At 28.4% G+C, this 22,717-nt stretch overlaps 3 protein-coding genes across 4 annotated transcripts in view; 1 reads left to right on the plus strand and 2 right to left on the minus strand.

The window, feature by feature from the left end:
• Positions 1 to 22,717, minus strand: part of LOC119674309 (neurogenic protein mastermind-like) — a 596,927-nt gene that overhangs the window by 195,142 nt on the left and 379,068 nt on the right. The window lies entirely within an intron of this gene.
• LOC119676105 lies at positions 5,615 to 6,541 on the plus strand. Of its 2 annotated transcripts, none has more exons than XM_038087332.1 (3): positions 5,615 to 5,733; positions 5,786 to 6,135; positions 6,211 to 6,541. In XM_038087332.1, the coding sequence occupies exons 1-3, from the start codon at positions 5,660 to 5,662 to the stop codon at positions 6,366 to 6,368; spliced, it is 582 nt and encodes a 193-aa protein (XP_037943260.1). In that variant the 5' UTR covers positions 5,615 to 5,659; the 3' UTR covers positions 6,369 to 6,541. The 2 variants fall into 2 exon arrangements, with proteins under 2 accessions (XP_037943260.1, XP_037943261.1); XM_038087333.1 differs by having other exon boundaries at positions 5,804 to 6,135.
• LOC119676104 lies at positions 7,798 to 8,872 on the minus strand. The gene is made up of 4 exons (XM_038087331.1): positions 8,744 to 8,872; positions 8,351 to 8,679; positions 8,032 to 8,271; positions 7,798 to 7,975 (listed from the first exon to the last, which is right to left on the minus strand). Exons 1-4 carry the CDS (start codon positions 8,815 to 8,817, stop codon positions 7,959 to 7,961), a joined length of 660 nt encoding a protein of 219 aa, XP_037943259.1. The 5' UTR covers positions 8,818 to 8,872; the 3' UTR covers positions 7,798 to 7,958.

Consider the following 22,717-nt stretch of genomic DNA (forward strand, 5'->3'; position numbering starts at 1 on the left):
TACAGTATTACAGTATATATACAGTATATTATTAGTATATATATCTACAGGCAATGTTTGAGCTGAAAAAATGCAATATAAATCCTTGGGTAAATCCTTGGTTTGGCCTAAATTTTCAAATGGGATCGTTTAAGTCAACATTCAAGTGTTACGCACATTCTAAGATGAAACCGGAAAAAGTAGTTTTTCTTTCAAAATGGCAGTTCCCAGCAAAATCCTTCAATGGCGTTTGTGTGAAATTGCTTCCTTCATGCAAATGTCTTAGGTGTGTAACTAGGAAATCGTAGCCAGTGAAATATACTGTGCCACACCACATAAAATCATGAATGGAAATTGTTTGTTAAAAGAAAGCCCGAGTTTATCTCTTCCCTGTACGTGTATGGGAAGCTAAATACTAGATGTAGTGGTATTAGTAAGTGGCACTTCAATTGCATGGAGACACAAACATAAACATCAATCCTTAACTGGCTGGCATTCACACAAAGCGGGAAAACTGTTCTGCTTTTGAATACTCAGAAGAAAATTTGCCATGTCGAAGAATGTTGATGAGTTCGTCAAAGTCCAAATGGAACACAAAAGCCAATCAAAAAATGACGACGCTGGTTTGCGGATGAAAATGTAATTGAATGTTCAAATTAATAAATACCATAACGGCATGCAGATTGCATACGATTCACTTATAATCGGTCACAAATAATCAGTGGACTTAAGACTAAATTCTTTAATGGTGAATACTCGTGGACTATAATGAGTGGGCGGCTTGAATGACATCATTAGTGCAATGAATATGAATAGTTGACAGGGAAGCGATGCGGTCAATGTGTGACTAAAAAATTCTAATCACGTTTTTGTTCTTTGACATAAAATTTTTATGTTTATTTTGTATCATCGTGCGAAAAAAAAAATCTACTGTAATATCATGGATAAACACATTGTTAGGCATTGTCACTTTTAGTTCCGCATGAAGAGATTATAACAGTCAGCGGAAAGAACTTTGTGAACTTCTGAAAGTAATGTGGTTTTATTGATGCGCCTATTTATTTTATTTGTGTTTACTGTGAATAGGAATTATAGCAGAAAAGAAAGAAATTGGCACATTTCAGAAATTGTCAGAAATATATGGTTTCAGTGCTCAGTACGGAATACGTTGACGAGGTGTGGATGAGAACTAAAGAGAGTTTATCAAATTTTCAAAAAGTATTTAATTAATCTCTAATCTTCTTTAAACTATTCCTTCTTTGACATGATGCACTTAAGACACTGAAATTTTTATTTTGAGAAACAGGATTGTATCGTTTCTTTGGTTGTGTCTTAAGCTTATTCTAAGGTACGCATATATGTCATCTCTATTTGAGATATATAATCACTTGAGTTTTAAGTTTGGAGTATAGAAAACAATCACAGGATATCATGTCTAAAAAATAGAGTTGTTACGACTTTATAATGATTTTTTGTCTCGCAACAAAATATTTTTTGGAACAATAAATTTTTGGAACAAATTTTTGTGCCACTGATTTCATGTCCAAAGAATTCACAGCAATTCTATTTCTTCAGCAACCTCTCTAATAGGCATTCTTTTTTCGTTTACAATCAAACTTTGTTAACAAAAATTTCGGGAATACATTGGACAGAGAGCTTATGGCACTACAGCGATTTTTTATCTCACGAGGAACTATTTTTTGGAACAATAAATTTTTGACACACATTTTCTGACGTCATTGTCATATACAAACACGGTTGCCACTTGAAAATTTTTTTGGGTACCAAAATTGGTTTAAAAAGGTACCATTTCTGTAAAAAAAGGTCCAAAATTTTTTTGGACCTTTTTGTTTTCTCGTTCTGTGTTTTTCATAGTGTTATAAATGAACAAAATATAAAATAGTGCAAAGTTGCATTTATAAAAAAAATTAATTTTAAATATCCACAATAAAGTTGGGTCGTCAAAAATGTACCATTTTTTGAAAGTGAGTACCAAACGAAAAAAAAAAAAAAAAAAGTACCAATTTTGGTACTAAAGTACCATAAGTGGCAACCGTGTATACAAAATACTTATGGCATTGCTATTTCTTCAGTATCCTCTCTGATAGTTTCTGTTTAAAGCATAGGATGATTGCTGTATTACTGTAATTTTGTGCTTCGAAACGAACTGTACCGCTTGTTTCTTGCTGCTTGTTTTATGTCTAAACTTTTCAACGTATTCTTATTTCTTCAGTAACCTCTATTACCCACTACAACGTACTCTCTCAGAAAAATTTGCCTAATGCTGAGAGCGTCGGGTATCTGGATGCTGTATTTACAATTAGGCTGTTTAGTTATACAGACAAGTGAATAGTGGTAGTAAGTAGTACTCTTATGCTACTTAAAGCACTTCCTATTAATTTTAATAAGACTATAAAAAGAATTTTATTTAGTTAATTTGGATTGAGTAATTATTGCTTTTGGAAGCAATAAATGGTTAATATTTTGAATATCTTGGAACTTGTCATTAAATGTGACTCATCGCACATTTCGAATACTTTTAAAGTAATTTTGATAAGCTTGCTCGAATATGCTTTGCAATAAATTGCACTTATTTTGTTAAATATTTATTCACAAAACACGAGAAGCAGCATAATTGTCTGCTCCAGGTGTGACAAATCGCATAATTTTTAGATCAATTCATATCACCAAAACTTGAAATTGTATTTCGGCAGACGAAATATAATTATGAGCAGTTCCATTCGGAGACATCTTTTGCTTAGTGTGATGTCCTCAAACCGTTGAGAATATATACTCGTTTATAATGACAATATTTACTCGAATTATCATTGTTAAAATATTTGGTTTTTCAGATAAAACTGAAGTTGATCAGGACTTGTCGGAATATACCACCACTAAAACATCGATGCAATGGCACAATACGCCATTAGTAATACAGTAAGTACTTTTATTAACAGAACGTCTTGGAGCCACTCGTCAATTTCGGCGACCAAGTGCCTTACTACTACAGAACTATCATTTTTGTTATGGGACAATTATAACATAATCAATGGTTACTAAAAAATCTATATAGAAAAATGGAAAGCCTTAAGATTTATATATGATGCTTTGGATGATAGCTTTGTTTCAGTTTTGTCACTGAAACAGTGCTGCTAAATCAGCTACACGTATGGGGTAACCTTTTATACTCTCTACTTTCTCCAATAATTATTGACGATTATGTGGTTATTGCACATAATAAAACGAAGGAAGGCTTTTTAGTCTCATGCTTGTCTCTTTCCTTTTTCAGAGTGTTGTGTACTGATCAATTAAATCAGAGGGTAACCTGTATTTCATGACCTTATAACTTGTATTATTATTTATACCATACTCCATTAGACACTTAAGGATACAACAAATGATTTCAATCTATCTATATTCTGTGACAGTTGTCTAAGCTCCATAAACGATTCGCCAGTGCTACTGTTTATTGTTCTTCGGCATTTTGTAGTGGGCTTGTCTCTACGCCTGGTTCCTTGGGGTTTCCACGTTAGCGCTGTGTGCGTTATGTCCTCATATGGTTTACTCACTGTATATTCTATCCACCCATATTTTTGTTTTATGGATTTCAATATTTATAGATACTTGACTGGTTTGCTTCCAGAGTTTTTCATTTGATATCATTCTCGACCACCACATCTTTACTATGTTTCATAAACTGTGGTTGATGAAAGTTTGTAGTTTAGCCTGTATACTCATAAATAAAAATAAAATTGTAAATAAGAATGTTAAGAACAATAATGAGAAATAAATACTAACATAAAGCTATCTCAATGAAAACTAAAGTTACGCAGAGCAGTGAACACTGTAACCACTTGAAAACTGTTCCAAGTAAAAAAATGAAATAAATTTAAAATACATCAAATGTTTACTTAAAGGACCTACAGACACATATCCTGCATAAAAGTCGCATTTACGGTGTTGTGTGAGATTTGTGTTTTGTATTTGGACTCCAAAAATTGAAAATAAAAGACTTCACCTCACAACGCATGAGTTTCCAAATCCAACCCGATAAGAGGCAAACAGCTCTCAAAGGCAAACAAACAACCAAAAAACGATGAAAAATGATTGCAATAAAAAGAAAAACTTAAATGAAAAAGATTCCTTTTGTGGCTAAAAACCAAGTTTCCAATAGATTGGGAATACATTCGCTTGCAACTTTTTATTCCCTTAACCACAGATGGGGCTAATGTTTCCATGTTTTCTGCGATAAAAGTAAAATTTTCACGCTGACATATTTTGCTCTCAAATGTTTGCTAAACTTCCGTTTAACTTTTATTTTGACTCTTCGATACAACATAACAAAAACAAAAACACAACAGAAATGAAATACTATATAGAACTTAATGTCTCTACAGATAAAAAATTTGTTTGGTACGAATAAATTCTATGCGGTATTCAAAAATAACACGAATTCTGAGAAAGAAATTTATAAGTCGAGAAAAAAATTTGGGATATTCTCAGTAAGAAAACAATAAATAAAATTATTTTCAAAAAATTAGAATAAATTTTAAAACATATTGGAGATGATCTCCATCTAACCTCCCAAACAATAAATAATAGTTCTTTATACCTTGACATACAAAGAAGATATGCTATGAAACTGGATTTAATCTATAATGACTTTTGTTGTGGTTGTGGTTCTGCGGATAAGGAGGAAACTGCGCTCCAACTCATGTATATCATGTGACCGCCTTTACTTACGAGAACATATAAAATGTTCAGGTCTATGTTTCTTACCTAACTGCAGCTGTCATCCTGCAAAATTAAAAACTTAGACAAGCTTATAGAATTGTCAGGTTTTCTTCATCTATACCTAATGGTGGTCGCTGCCTTTTCAGCGTTGTACGTACTTCTAGTCTATAGAGGTAAAAGACCGCTACCCCAACCTAACCTAATCTATCAATGAGAAACTATATCTTTGTTCTCAAAATAGAACAACTTGGTCTTTAAAACAACACCAAAGCCAATACAGAATGGTTCTAGAAGCTGAAGATGCACTTATACCAGAAGAAGAAGAAAATGATCTTGAGAAACATTCTTTTATCCTCCTTTAACCCAAAACCATGAGACTAGTCTTTGAAAATGGTTCTAGACGGTCGCTATGGCTGGTTATAAAAGATTTTACCGACAGTTAAATTGCTATAACTAATACTCCTAGCGGTAAACTGCAATCCCGAACTCGAATATAGAGTAAAGTTGTTGATACGCCTTTCAGCATTCATCGTCATGCCTACCAATAAGACAAGGTTCTATTAGTACGGCAATTATGGTATGTTGGACAGTGAGTAGCAAGCAAAATTAATTAGTTGATCTGCCTTTTCTAAATGTGGCCCGATCTTTTCATATATGTGGTTTGGTAAGTGTATTTTCATGCCATGTTTGATCCGACATTATAGGTAAATACCCATATATATGGCAAAAAACTGCAAAAATTATAAAGGGTTGTTGATTTCAAGCAACTTCAATAGATTTTAGTGTTGGATCTCGTTATTAACTTACATTTGTATAACAAAAATTTGATCAAATACGCATTTCCGAATTTTATATATTAAACTTCTAAATTATAATTTTTAAAAAAATCAGTTAAATTTTTTTCTTTTTATCTATTCTTTATTTCTGAAATCGAAATAGAAACAGAATGTCTATTAAAGAGGTAGTACGTAAGGCTTTTGGTTTTCATAAGAGCACAACAAAAAGACATAAAAAGTCAAAGTAAGTAGTCATATCATATATGCAATATAGTATTGATATTTATCGATTTTAGATCATTTTCCAACTATAGAAAAGTCAAAAAGAATTTGTCTAATAATATCAAATCCTTCTGTATTCTTAATGTTGAAGACCCAAAGGCTGATTTACCTACTAAACAGGATTTATTATTATTCATTGACTGGATCAAAAATTTTGAGATATGGAAGCGTAGAATTAAAGACATGCGTAATTTAGATATTACTCTATTTGCAGATCCTGGAAACACAGAACAAATGTTAATATCTCAATACAAGAAAATGTTGAAGACACTTGAGATCTTTGATGATATGATGAATGATTTTAGCATTGGTATGTCTTGGTTCAGTGCTATTGAGTCCTTAGGTGCTGGTATAGATGAATTGTGTATGTTCCAATTTAATTTTAATCATTATCTATACTGTATACTCGTTTCTTGTAAATTATTTATGGGTTATTTAGGGTTTGACTTGGAGGATATAAGAGAATTCAGTAATAAAGTTAGAGACGCTTGGTTTCATATCAGTAATGAAATTATCAACTTACTACATCTCCGGTCAGTTGTTACAATGGAAGCTAATCATAATCCTAACACAGAGAACTTATATAGAAAAAAGTAGAAGAATCAAGACCAAAACTCTGTGTAAAGCAATATACAGAAATAACATGATTTTAAATGAAAAGGATTACTTAGAAGACTTTCCTATTCATTGAAAATGAATCCCACGAGCATCAGTCATACGTTTTATAAAACTCTTATAGGCAGTCCTTTATTTCAAAATAAATTTTTGTATATGCGTTAATAAATGAAATCTTTCTTAATTCTCGTTTTTTTTCTACTAATGAATATAACCTGGGTTCTCCACTACACAAGAATTAAAACTTATTATTGCTCTTGCGATACATCCGGTATCGGATGTACTTGATGATACTTGATGCTAATGATACTTCAAGAGTTATATGATACGCTGTAATGATATCATTACAGATGATTAATGATATCAAGAATCACATGTTTCAAAAAGAAATCAATCCCAATTGAAAAAAATAAATAAGAAATTTTCAGTTTTTTAATATTTTACCTTAAAGGTGTACATTCTTAGCAGACTGAGCAACTTTCTTGATTTCCCATTATTAAGGTTCAACTATATACATTAGCCTAGGCGTTATATAAGTGCTCTCCATTACCCAGGGCTTTCTGATATTTTCAATAGCAATATTTCTTAATAGTTTTAAGGATAGATCAGTTCCCCAGTTTGACTAATTCGTTAGCCCTGTTATTTTTTGAATTTTAATGTGCGACGGAGTCCATATTAAGCATAATTCGGAAAGGTTTTTGATCTCACAAAGTACTACCAGATCAAATATAATTCTGACTAAAATTTGAACGTAACATCAGTGAGTTCATGGATATATGTAGCTGTCTGGGTACTGAAGTGTATTCGTTTATATAAGAAATCCTATGATTGCTATAACCTGTGTCTGATAAAAACCACAATAGTCAAACAAATGGACGGCAAGTGTTAAGCCTAAGTCTGCGATAAGATTCCAAGAACACAAAGGACTGAAGTTTCTTCAAATAATTATAAAAAAAAGGTGGCTTCAGAAAAACTGTCTAATCAAAAGGAGTGTTCGGTAGTAGTGTTTCTCTGTATAAGGGTTATATTCCTCATATGTCAGTGTCCATTTTTAGGTATTCCAACCTAACATTTACCTATAGGTTATGTAAGTTATAAGTTATGTGTTTGACCTCTCCAGCAATGATTTAGAAATATGTTGTCAAACTTATCACATTCTTATTATAAAGTTTTAAGAATGAGTTGTGACAACAATTAGATACTATATATTTAATATCGTAATCGTATATGCAGTGAAAAAGTGAAGGTCTCGAAGCAGCTTGAAACGAAAACATAAGAGTGACCCTCCTCGAAGTAATGCGAATGCAGTGTATAAAGCATTCCACATTATCACCACGAAAAAAAAATCATAGGTATATATTATCATATATATCATTATATCATATATATAAATAAATCATATCTTGTTAATCTTAAGTGATCTTATCATAAGTTATAATAACTTTTATTAAAAAGGAATAAAAAAATATATAAATAAAAAACAAATATCCTTCAGGGATAATAATGTTCATGCCTCTTACATCGAAGACGGTTGTAACAAATACTTGAATCTCTCCGATAAAATTATTTTCTTTAATATCTGAAACTATCTATTTAAGAAAAAAATTAGTATTGATACAAGAATAATTTATTAATAAGAACGTACTTCTGCCTGTGTGTGTTTGTCTAACACCACGTATTACCTGCTGAAGCCTGGTGTTCTTTTTATTACCTCTAGCCGATTGCTCTGTTTTCGATTTGGATTGAGATGCATTTTCATCAACATCAGCATTTTCATCTCTAACAACTGACCTAAGACGTAGTAGGGTGACTAATCCCGTACTGATGTGAATCCAAGCGCTAGTAAGATTGTTATTCATTTCCGTTATGTCGTCTAAACTAAGACCTGAATTATACATATGAATAAATACGTATGTCCATGTAGGAAATATAATGGTTTAAATTATATAAAATCGAAAACTTACGCACTCCACCAGAAGCGGCAGCTAAAGTCGCTACAGCATTAAACCAGGACATACCCATAAAGAAATCCTTCATCATATCATTAAACATATCACATAATTTTAAGAGTTTCTCGAATTGAGCTTTTAATTTTTGCTCAACATTTTCGGACTTTATTAATTTCATTAAGTTCATTGAGCACATATATTCAATTCTGTCTTTCCATTTCTGGAAGTCATTTGCCCACTGAACGAACTGTATTAAATCCACCTTTGAGGGCTTGCGTACCGAATATTTATCATTGGCAGCACGAGAAGCTTTGGCTTTGTTGAACAAAATCTGTTTTAATTTTCTGAAAGTCAAAATAATTTTTAATAAGACAACAGCATTATTTTTAGAGAAGTCTTTATACTTACGCGACATGTTCTTTTAGTAACATGGGACGCTCATGAACCCCAAATGACTGAGATTCTTTCTTCGGCGATGCCATTTCGTTTTTGAATTAAAGAAATTACAAAATATGAGAGGAAAATTTTTGTAGTTGTGTTTAAAAATAAAATATTTGTTTTGATTTTTCTAAAATTTTTAAATTTTAATATTTATATAGAGTCCATGTTTATGTGATTATACATTAATTTTAATTTTTAACAAGTATGGTTTATGAAGTCTACCTTTAGCTTTACGCTCTGTAAAGCTTAGCTGACTCGTTTTGGTCTTCGGAAAACTATCCTGTTATGAAAGCTAATACAGGTCCGCTTATGGAGTTAGTGTCATCAATTACTTGTAGTCCATTCTCTGTGTAGTTAAACAAAACACACTGGGATCGCGTAAAAATATTAATTGAAAAGTTTCTGAGTTTGAAAAAAGTAAATCTTGACAGAAGCAGCACATGTATCACACTAAGATGAAGGGCAAGGTTAATCACCTGCAGCATCGATGGAAACCTCAAATGACTAATAGGGACCTTACCTCGAAGTAATACTAACGCTGTCCCGGGATAGGATAATGTCTCTAGGAATGAGGGGGAGTGGCTTACTCCGTGTGAGTCTTGCATTCACTTTTCGGGGTGCCAGATTGTGGTAAAAAAAATTCTCTTTTTTATGTACCAGTAACGATTTTCTATGATTTTGCTTTATATCATCATTCTTCCATATTCTGAGACCTTATAAGTAAGTATATCTTCTACTGGAGGGTTCATTGTGATTTTAATAAATCAATTCTATTTTATCGTAGAAAATAAAAGATTTATAAAAGATTTATAAAAGATTTAGAAAAGATTTATTCTCAGTGATTGCACCAACTACAAGTGCAAGCCTGACAGCAAGTACTTCTCCAGCTGCATTCTTTACAAGAATACTTATACGAGATACTTAGATTTCACGTATCGATGAGTATTTCTTTACCCTCGCTCGTGGGTACCGTTGCAGGCTTCATAACCTATCTCCCGATATTTTAACCTCTAGCATCCTTACCTCTAAAATTTTGCTGGCCACAAGCCTTCCCAAATCCACACATTACTCTTCAACGAAAGGCATTCAGATGCCTTCATTACACTCCGCTATTATCATGGATTTTATGAGTTTGATCACAGAATCCACAACTAATCTACTCCGCGCGCTTACGCAATAACTTTAACCCTCAAGCTATTCCATCTTCCAACTATATCATGCTCATGCTATTCAACTTTGATACACTTAGACTAATAGGTACAAAACCTCTTTATCTCACCTCTCTACCCAAATTACTGTAATAAGATTTCTCGTATTGCCCTCTGAGTCAGTGGGCTGCTGATGCTTTTCACCTACAAAAAAAAAAATATGTAACAAAATGTTTAAGAAGTCGAGAATAAAGATTTGATTGATTTAGATTAAAGATCTTAATTTTATATATGTCAAGTATTGTTGTTGTGATTTGAGTTAGTGCTATTGCGCAGTTTTACTCTTTTGTGGCTGGGGGGCTTATCCTTGCCCCCCACACTAAACTTTAACTTTATTAGAATCATTATTATTTATTTATTTATAACTGATGACGGACTGTAGAACAGTAGATCAAGTATTGTTGATCTATACAAAAACAATTTGACGATTTTGACAGTAGTTATTAATTATAAAGATATACATACTGTAATCAATAGAATTTCTGTATATAATCATATATAATTATATTGTTAATTAAATATATACATACATTATTTAAATAAAATTGTTCCCTTATAAAAATATTTACAGTGTACTCTGCTAGTTTACAGGCTAACATTATCATACTTAACGAAATACGAGTACTGTTAAATTTCTGTAATAACACCCAACAGTTACGAAATAAAATCGAAACAGTGGAGCATTTGAGTGCAAATGTCTGAGTTTGAGCTTATCTAAAAGCGATTATGAGATAGGGAAGTAGAGAAATTTCTGCAGTAAGAAAATGAAACTCCATTTAAGCTAAAATGGAGCAAATACAGAAAATGCGCATGTTCCTCCTCACTGGACGTAAATAAAAAATGTTATATGTAATAAATACAAACATTATGAATATAAATTTATATCAATTTGATTTTGTTATTAAATTTAATTTAAAAAAATAAGAATAATTGTATACACTAATGAATTTATATATATAGAAAATTAAAAAAAATAAGAATAATTATATACACTAATGAATTTATATATAATGCTGAAACTGCATTTTTATTTTGTTTATTTATTGACAATTAATTACTTAAATAAAATTAATTTATAAGTAAAAATTTTAAATTATATATATAATTTTTAATATTTTATCACACATATTTTTATAACATATTTTTTATAAAATATTTTTTTTACACTTTCTAAACTCTGTGTTTTCCTTGTGTATAATCAATATAGACAACTTCATTCTTTGTCTATTATATGTTTTCATAGTCAGCCGGCAGTCGGTCATATCTACTCCATTGCGCCAGTTCAATATTAACATAATAGGAATTCACTCAAAATAGCAGTTAAATTTAATTTTGACCAAGAAACGAACTGTAAATAACAGCCACTTTGAGTTACCGGAAATTATGTGGCATATGAAATGCACTGTTAACTACAGTCCAAAATAATGTAATTTGCACTTGAATTAAATTTGCTTGTATTATATAAATAATTAACTACTTGATATGTATTAACAATATATTGAAATGTTTTCATTTTTATTCTTAAATAATAATATTTTAATAAAAAAAAAAATAAACAAAAATAAAAACTGTATGTTTATGTTTATGTTTTTAATATATTCTAATTAAGTTTAAAATTAAGTATTATTTTTATTTATCAAAAATCATAGATTGAACTATATAATAAAATTAAAATTTTATTTTTAATAATTAATATTATATTTAATGAAATATTATTGATAACTAATCATTAATTTTGTTTGATTAAATTATCATTTGTACTCTTATTCTATCTATATTACTGTTGATTAAAAATAATTAATTGAATTATATAACAAATATTACATTTTATTTTTAATAATATTTAATTAATAAATAATTAATTAATTAAATATTAAAAGGCTTTTGAAAAGTAGTGAACTACAACAACAAAAATTCTTTTTTATATTACTTTAATTAAGTGAATATTTGGCTAACCATACAGCTGTTTTGTATTGCCAAATACCCATCATTATAATTAAATTATGTTAAAATATATTGCATAATATTAAATTATATTAGTATTAATTAATACTAAAAATTAATTTTAGTATTTAATTTTATTTTATAGCTTATCAAATTGTGTTCATTTTTTTGTTGCTATAAAAATTTGAAAAAACGTATACTAAGTAAGTAACTATTTATAGAGCATTTAAACTAAGGCCGTGTGCGAGTTCGAGTAAATTGAGGTAAAGTAAATTAAAATTTCCTAGGGATTTTTTGCACTGCACTCATGTAAATATTTATTTATTGCACTTATTTATTATTTTTGGTTAAAATGTTAAAATTTATTTATTTATTTATTAAACATCTAATAAAATTTTCACAATGGGAAACCTAAATTACCTAATTTTTATCTAATTTACTCTACTCGAAATATTGTTAAATACTAACATTCACTGTCATAATTTACTATTTCCCTCAATTTACCATCAATTTACACGAACTCGCACACGGCCTAAAATGTTTACTTAAGTTATTTATTGTATAAAAGTTAAGAAATAATTTAATTTAAATAGAAAAAAAAAGAAAACAATGTCGCGTTCCTTTACTAAGAATTTTGACTTTGTGTAATTTTTGTGCAATGAAATTTTGAGTGTTCCATACAAAAACAAACACACAACAAACTCAAAATCAAATGTTCTGCTGATGCTCGCGCACTCCACGACTTGTTTTGTTTATTATTCCAAATTTCAATTCGTTTCATTTTGTGTTTTTACTGCGGGAATTTGCAGTTTCAATTTCAGATTTCAATTGAGTTAACGTCGTCGTTGAGTGCGGTTTGTAAGAACGGAAACGTGCGTGTTGATTTTTATTAAAACGTTTGAAGTGAACGGAAAGCAAGGGGAGCATAAAAGTAGTATTGAATTGTGTTAAAAAGTATGAAGTTACCTTGTTATCAAAATACTTATTTAAAATATTTAATTATTTATTTATAAATATTGCATAGACTTTTTTATTTAATATATTTATATTAAATAAAATTTAGCATAAATTGAATAAAAAAAAAAAGAATACAAGTTTACGTTTATTAGTGAAAAGGAGCAAAAAAGTGCAAAAACCGGTTCTGCCCACAAAGTCGTCAAGCACAGATTCCAATATGTATTTTTCTGTGCTGCCTGCCTGCTTGCTTATATCAAAGAAAAGAAAATAACAAAACCAGCAACAACAAAAACAACAACAATAAATAACACCGAAAGCGTTGTGTGTACTGAAGTAGTTGGCGGCACAACTTCTTTGGCCTAATATATTGCGATTTTGTTTTTGTTGTTGTTATTATTGCTCCTGTTGTTGTTGTTTTTGTTATTATTATTATTATTGTACTTGTGTTGGCTGACTGTTTAGGTCCATGTGTAATGTAAAGCAACGACGGAGCAAGAAGAGTGGATGCTGGTGGCTGACAGCAGACAATTCTGACCACATACCAAGCAATAAAAATTTAAATAAAGGAAAATTTTAATTTAATTTGCTAAATGCAATAAAATTTTCTTAAGTAGAATTCTTTTTTATATAAAAAAGATTTAAAAAATTTTTTGGTGTGGTGTTAAATGTGCAATTAAGGCATTAAATGGGATAATCAAAATGTATGGAAATTGCTCAAAATTAGACCCTTTCTTAGATAGTTTATGTTGGCGATAAAATTAATAAGAATAAAATAATATAATAAAATTAAATAATAATATCAAGATATTAATAAATATAAAATAAAACTAATATAATAACATAATTAATTATATTAATTAATATAATTTTTATATAATATTTGATTTTATTTATAATTAATATAATAATATAACTAATTAATAATAATATATATTAAATAATTTAAAAAGAATTATAACATAAAATACAACGTATTTATAAAAAACATATTACATATTAAAATAAAGTACAAGTACTTTATTTTAAATATAATATTAATCTGATAATTATAAAATAAATAAATATAAAATTTATTATTAATAAAAAACATAGCTAAAGAAATAGAAATATAAAAAAATATATTCTTAACTAAAATAACGTAAGCAATTCTAATTATAATAACTAAATAATAATTTATAAATAAAACATGAAATATAAAATAAAATAATAATATAAAGGAATATAATATTTAAATTTAAGATATTTTATATAACAAATATAAATGCATATGTGAAAAATATTATTTATTTAAATTTAAAATATATAATGTATAAAATATAATTGTATATATAAAAAATATTTTATAAATTAAAATACAGTAATAATTACATTAGTTATGAAATTATTATTAAAAATAATAATTTATATGTAATTTGAATAAACTAACATAAAATTTAAAATACATACCATATAAAATAAAAATGTTTATATAATAAATGTATTACTATTTCAGATAAAGTACTTAATTATAAATATAATAATAGAATAATAATTTATAACAATAATAATTATAATTAATATTATCAAAAATTATTATTAATAATAATAATTAAAGTTATCTAAAATTTATTTAAATTTCTATATAATGTCTAATATTTATATAAATTATAAAATACATGAAAATGTATATATAAAAATTTTTATATATATTATTTTTATAAATAAAATAGGCAGTAACAATTTATAAATAAAATAATTAAATTATATAAAATTTAAATAAAAATTATAACACTTAAAACATTAATGCATGCAATTATAAATATAATAATAAAGTAATAATTTAACTATGAAATTATTATGATAAAAAAATCAAATTTAGAATTTTATATATTTTGTTTAGTGTTAGTATTATATTAATTATTAATACTATATTATAATTTGTTCTAATAAATAGTAATAATGAAAAACGTATTTCTACAAAAATTGGCACCCAGTAGAGGACATTAATCAGAAATGTATCTGGGGGTTGGGTGCAGTCACATGTTTAGTATTTTTAGATAATTTCAATAATTTAATAATTTTTTTTTATTTTTTTTAACAGTCGTTACGCATAAATTATTTATTTTTTATTGGTTTTCTACGGCTGCTTGTCCGAGTACGGACTAAATTACAACCCAGCTTCCCGACTCCTCCACATTCGTAGAGATTTTGTTCCATTTCGGGACTACGTTTTACGTAGTCTACGTATTATTTCGGTGTAAGGTTATCTTTAGTCGTTTAAGAGTATTACAATTGGTTTGTGTCCAGACCCTGCTTCTGCTTCAGGTAGCTATCCTGGTAGTTTGTTTGGTTCTGATATAGCTGCTTGTTTTCGCTGTCTTCTGTCTATATTTATTTTTGTTTTTGCATTATTAATGTAATTTATTATATAATATAACATTATGTAATTAATGTTATGCTTTAAAAAGATTTTGATTAAATTGTTAAAATTTTAATAATAAATTAATAGAACAATTTTATAACACATAGTAATATATGTGTATATATATTTATTATATTATGTGTTGAAAATTTATATATATATATATAATAATATTATATTATTATATAGTACTATTATATTATAATATTATTTTAAATAGAATATAAATATTAACATTTATAAAAATTTTAAAAATAATGTAAGGCCCTCATAATTATGTTTTATTCAAAAAGTAATATGATTTTTATTTTTCGTTGGTTTTTTTTTTATAATAACTTTATACTTTAATTAAATTATATTTTTAAAATATAATTTTACAAATTATTATTATAGTAAATGAAGATTTACTTTCTCCATCGCACATTCTAGCCTGCAATTCACTTGCTATTCCAGCAACATTCCTTCACACATACGCCGGTGTCCAATAAGTAACTGCACATTAAACACTTCATAGCTTTAATTAAAGTACAATAGTTAGAAAGTAAAAAAAAAAGAACGAATAAAAAATTAATTCTAATAGTAGTTAATTTGTGGGGAAATAGAAAAATAGCTTGTAGTCTACTGAAAACACATTCACGTTAATGGATTCTTCAAAATTACCTAAATTGAAATTCCCTTAAGGCTAAAATTTTTCTTCATATGCAGTCAGCCGGCCAACTTAAAAAAAAAACCTTAATGAAAATATTTTCCCATATTTGTGCCCATTTTTGGTACCAGCAGCACTCATTACTTCTATTATTTATATTGATATTTTATAACTTTTGTTGTTGTTTCTGTTTCTGTCCAAATACAGGTTGTCTTCTGCTTGACGGTTCATAATTTACATAAAATTGACCAATCACGCTAAGCTGCTGCATTAATATTGAATGTTGAATATTGAAACGTGTTGAATAAAAGAATAACAAAAGCAAAATCAAAAAATAATTTTTATTAAAAAGTGGTTTTCTACATATTGGGTCCACGAGGCCCAAATACAACACACAACAAAAATAATAAAAAAAAATCAACACAACGAAAAAATGTATTGAAAGTAAATAAAAATTTAAGTGAATATAAAAAAAAAGAAAATAGTGAATTTTTATTACATGGGTAGGCATTTTTCTACAAGAATTTCACCAAAACAAAAACAAAAAAAAATAAAAATCAAGTAAACACAAATTTTTGTAAACAAGTTTCTATGCAAAAAAAAACAAGTGTAAAATATTTGTAAAGTAAAAGTGCGTTCAATGTAGCACAATTAATAAATTATATGAAAAAGCAAACAGAAAAAAAAACAATAAAGAATTAAAATTAAAAATCTACGTGTAATCATAATTCATGAAAATTTATTAAATGCACTTAAAAAATTTGTTTTTTTTTGTTTACGGTCTTTAATTGTGACCAACAACAACAACAATAATTAATCAAAAACGTAAAAATACCATAACAAAATCGTAAAAGAAGAAAATATTCACATTTATCCTCTCAAGTGTACCCACCCAAGAGAAAAAAAAATTATCAAACAAAATATACAACAAAAAAAAATCGGTTGAAATCAAAATAAAATAGTAAAGTGCGCGAAGTGAAATTTTTCAAATAATATTTAACAGCAGAAAAAAATTATAGTTAAAAATAAAAGAAAATTACAATAAGTGAAAAGAAAACGGCTTAAAAGGAGAGTCAAAAAGAAAATTCAAAATTCTATACACTCCACACCACATTCCGAAATAAAGTTTAAACCGTTTTGTTCCCCAATTTGAGTGTTTCTAGTGTGTTGTGCGCTCACTCGCTCAATCCTCCTCCCATAAAGGAGTCAGCTAACACGTTACAATAACAAACAAGACAAAACTTAACGAAAAAATTTTGTGTTGTGCTTTTTATTTTCACATTTTCCATTTAACATTTTTCAACAATATAACATTTTCTAAAGGATTACAAAGCTTAGAAAACTCAACGAACAAACAAACAAATAAACATTAATGTAAACAATACAGCAACCAAAACGTATACACATACGGCGGCTTACATACATACATGCATACATACATGCACATATCCAGTGTCATATAAGCGGCGTAACTTAACATTCTCTTGTGCACAACGTCAGTCAGTTCTGCTGACTTCTTACCAGTTTCAATCCTGCAACGTTTGCAAAGTAAACAATTTGTTTGAAACCAGTCCAGTGTGTGCGCTTTGTTATTGCTGCAGCTGTTGTTGTTGTTTTTTCTTTTCGCTATGCTGTGTTGAAAAAGGTCAGTATCCTGTTTCAATTTACATTCTTTGCATTGTTATTTATGCACTTTTTACATATTTTTACTTTTAACTAAGAATTTCAATAGATTTTTTTTATTTTCTCTTCCATTATCATTTTTATTTATTTTGCATAAGTTATTTATTTATAGATTATAAGAATGTATTTATTTTATTGAATTCATTGATTATTTTATTTTTTTCTATCATTAAATTTTTTTTGTTATTTCTTTTTACATTATTATTTTTCATTTATTTTGTTTTTATTTTGCATTATTTATCAATTTATATATTATTTATGATATTTATAGAATATAATAATATATTTCATATATTTCATTGAATTAGTTTCTAACATTTATTCTTTTTTATTTTTTTTATATTACATATTATTTTTCATTTATTTTGTTTTTATTTTGCATATATAATTTATTTTTTTATTAAATTAGTTTATTGTTTTATATTATTATTTTTATTATATATTTTTTTATTATTATTTTTATTTAATATTTGTTATTATTATTTTTATTTTATTTGTTTTATTTTATTTTTTTATTATTATTTTTCATTTATAATTTTTTTCTGTTAATTTTTTTTGCATTTTGTTTCTCTTATTTATTTCTTTTTTGTACATCATATTTCATTTTAATATCAATTATGACGACAGTGACTATATAACTTAATAGAAACTGTTGTATTCAAGAGAGAGGTCTTAAACAGTAGTGAATTTCATTTTCATTTCATTTTTTTGTAATTTTTTTTTTATTATTATTATAATGAATTGAATTTTTTTTTAATTCTATGAATTCTTTTTTTTTTTGTATACAGTTTTTTTGTTTTTTTTCTATAAATTTTTTATGCACATACTTTTTTTTAATTTTTATTACAATTCTTTATTTTATTATTATTTTCTATTTATATATTTTAGTATTTTTTTATATATTTATTTAGACTATAAGAATGCATTTTTTTATTGAATTAATTTATGTTAACTTTTCTTAAGTAACATATATATATATATATACTAGATAACCCGACAAACGTTGTTTTGCCTTATAAATTATTTCTAGTTTCTAGATAAATTCTAGTGTAGACAAAAAGAAACTTACTTATTATAAGTGTGTAAGTATGTGGTATATGCATGAAATAGGCATGGAGCGCTATGAACGAAAAGGAAAATAAAAATAACAAAAGCCAAACAATATTATTTTTAAGTTATTATAGTTTATTTATTAAATTATTAATTTAAAATCAATAGATTTGTATGATACCAAGTTCCCTGGCAACAACTATTGTATCTTCAAATTTAAATTGTCTTGGATTGACTCTAAATAATAATAATGATAATGGGCCAGTAACATTAACCAACAACAGTTGAAGATAAAAGCACTCAGTGTGTCTTGGATTAACTGTAAATAAGCGTTCGATTTAAATAAATTGAGACATGCATCAACTGGTGAAACTTGCTTGCGGGGCATCCATTTTTTTGTTTGAGACCATGTGAAATAGCGTGGTACTTGTGAATAGAGTAATGTTCTTGCAAAGGCACCAAAATCATCCGTACTATTACACAATTCAAAATATGCAGTGAGTGTAGATTTAGATGGATTTGTACCACGATCAATCACTGTCTCGTTCGTGAAAAATACACGCTGACCGTTTTCAAGATGGACGGCTAACTGAACAGCTGCTGGATCCCGTTCATGAATTAGAAAACCGAAGATACGCCAAACAGCTTCATTGGAGCTGATGTACCGACCCTTTTGGTAGAGCGTAATTTCACCGTTTTTGTTCATTGGAGTAGCATTTACATTAGTATTTTCTACTCTAAACACAGCCATATCACTGCCTTTATGGACATACTTATATATTTGATGCTCTTCACAGAACTGCAAAACTCAACATTAATATTAGCATTGTATGTCTTGCTTAGCAGAGGCGAATACGGCACCACCCGCCATTGTCCCCCATTATCGGGATTTCTTCGACGATATATTGGATATCCATCGGTATTTGTTATAGTATCATTAGTAAAATCTTTAGAAAAATTTTTAGTACATTTTCCATCTGCCATGCAAGGCGAAGACGAAGAAACGAATGGGATGTAAATGCTCGATGTACTTGTGGCGTAGTTACATAAAATATTAAAGAAAAAAATTTTTCTTTTCAAAAAAATAAAACAAAATTTATGTCAAAAAATAAAAAATTTTTTGTTAAAGCAATAAGGATATTTTTGCTGGATAGGGACTCCTAATCACTTTAGCGGTATGAAAAAATAGATAGAGCCGATCTCAAGACCTACTGAATACCGCATATAAAATTTGTAAAATCGGTAAAGCCGTTTCGGAGGAGTACGGTAACTAACATTGTGACATGGGAAATTTTATATATAAGACCGCAAACAGACATCGTTTGGCCTTGTGACTTATTGATGGTCTTTACAAATGTCAATCTAATAGGAAATTGAACGCGTTTGAATTAAATTGGCTTGTCTGTGAGAATCATTGGAATTCGTGGCAAATAAAACTTTTTTCGTTTCGGAACTTGCCATTCAAAATGGTGGCTTCGATAATGTTTTTCATTAATTTTTAATTACCAATCGCGTACTATTGCATAGCCGTGGTGGGTTCAAATTCCGAAGTAAAATAATCGGTGATCCAACTTTCATTCGTAAAATGTGTGGTGGCATGCCTGGCAAATCCAGTGAGTTTAAAAACTCTGCTGGATAGTTTACAACTTCGTTGGTATCACAAACTGTATCGATCGATTTGTATGATATTAAGTCGCCTGGCAATGTCTGTTTTATCTTGAAGTTTAATTCATCAACGTCCACGTTTTTTTTGCTGCTAATGGCTCTTTCTGCCAGCCACCCATGATTTATGTATTGTATGTGTATATCTGGAAATAAGCGGTCAATGAGAGCATTTTGGGAATCAACGATAGTGCCAGAAATTAGGGGCAGTTTTATAAATTGAGTATTTTCATAGACAACAACTTTTCATATCATAGCAAGTTTTCTTTTTCAAAAATATAAAAAAATTTATGTCAAAAAATAAAAAAAATTTTTGTTAAAGCAATAAAGATATTTTTGCTGGATAGGGACACCCTAATCACTTTAGCGGTATGAAAAATAGATAGTAGCCGATTCTCAGACCTACTGAATACGCATATAAAATTTGGTAAAAATCAGTAAAGCCGTTTCGGAGGAGTACGGTAACTAACATTTTGACAATGTTAATTTTATATATAAGATAATCAGTATTATAATACTAGTACTAGTACTGTACTAGTATTATTATAAAACTAAGATTTTCACAAATAAAAATATTTCCAAGTAATCCAATTCTATAGTATAAAAAACTATAAGAAATAACTAAAGAAAATAGGTTTTGTAGTTTTAGTTACAAAACATATAGACGAGTTACTTTATAATAAAAATTCCTCCAGTTATTTTTAACTTTGTTCAAATTCGAGATAAAGTAATCATTTTATCATTCATTTTTATAGCCTGATAATCAAATATCATGAAAGTGTAGTTTACTTCGAATTATTAATCATATCAAAAGTACTTTTTAATAGTTTTTTTTTTTTATAGAATTAATCATATCAAAAATTTAATTATATGCTTACAAATTTGTTATAAAAAGGCAAATATCATACAAATTAAATAAATATTAAGTTTTTTGGTGTAAATTAAATATACATAATGCAGCTTAAATGAATTAAAGATTTTATTTTATTTATAAAAGCCTTTTTAGCAGTTATTTACATATATATTGTTTAAATTTGTGATTTTAATTAAGAAGTATCTTTTGCCTTGACCGCTCGTTCTTAGAGCTCCTCAGCTAGAAAGTTTGCTTCCTTGTTATGCTCTTTCTATGAATTTGTTTTTGTCTTTACTACTTGTTTTGTTTACCCTTTGCCTCTGTTAAGATATATGTAACTCGAGGAAGTTGTTACTTAGGATATTGAACCCTAGTACTTTTAATCTAAATCTTGAGAGGGCAGGAGAAACATACATGTTCAATAGTGTTGAAGTCGTCTAAAGAAAGTAGAGATAAGCTGTTCTGACTGAGGCCAGAATGAAAGACTTTTTTGGCGCAGATGATGGGACCACTGATTTCAGGTAGAACCAATTTGCTGTATCTACAGCCATCGTGAATTCGTTATTTATTGATTGGTTAAAATTAAATCCAACCAGCTAGCCTCACAAGAGATTTAGGCAGACTAAAGAATATTTGCGGTCTACAAGATATTGTATTAGAAATGGTTTTTGCAAATTCGTCCGCGGCCTCGTTTTCTGTAGGGTTTAATGCTTGATCAAACGCGAGTTAGTGTTTGAAGCACTTTTATTCAATAGTGTACCATATGTGACCATTTAAATGAAAACTGCAATAAGGGTTTCGTTAAATTTTGATAACAAGTTATTCAGATGATTTTATAGAAGTACATATACTTTGAAGCCCAGTATATCTTCCTGACGGAATATACTATATATTGCATAAAAGGCAATATATAGTGTGCAATTCTAAATTAGTGTGCGCTTCCACAGAATCCTCAGAATGTTCAGTGCTCTGTCTTTGATATATTTTTGCACCTGTATAAAAGAATATATAATATATATATATATGTTTATATCTATACATTAAGTATATCACCTCAAAAAGATAACTCTTGCTGGGGAAGACACTTGCAGACTATGTCTAGAAGAAAAGGAGACAGCGGTGCATATATTGTGCCAATGTCCAGCACTGGAAGTAGGAGGAAGACTGTCTTGGGACACCATTGGGTTGGTGACGACTTGGCAGGAAACCTCAAGCTAAATGAGATGCTTGCATTAACAAAAGATGTAGTTATGCGAACGGAAGCCACTCCAGCTTTAACTCAATAACAACATCCGAGAATAGAAGGACGAAAAAGGACCCAAGTCGTTTCGTGGTCTACTTCAACTAATCCTTCACTTCAGTGGGGCCACTTGTTGGACAGTGCGCTATCCCAACGTCCCACTATATATTATATCTATACATTTATGTTCAGTGCTCTGTCTTTGATATGCTTTTGCACCTGTATAAAAGTATATTTAATATATTTATATATATATTAACATATTTATAATTATATATTTATATTTAATATATTTAA

The sequence above is a fragment of the Teleopsis dalmanni genome, chromosome 2 (assembly GCF_002237135.1).
Source record: "Teleopsis dalmanni isolate 2A chromosome 2, ASM223713v2, whole genome shotgun sequence".
In the NCBI taxonomy this organism is placed as follows: domain Eukaryota; kingdom Metazoa; phylum Arthropoda; class Insecta; order Diptera; family Diopsidae; genus Teleopsis; species Teleopsis dalmanni.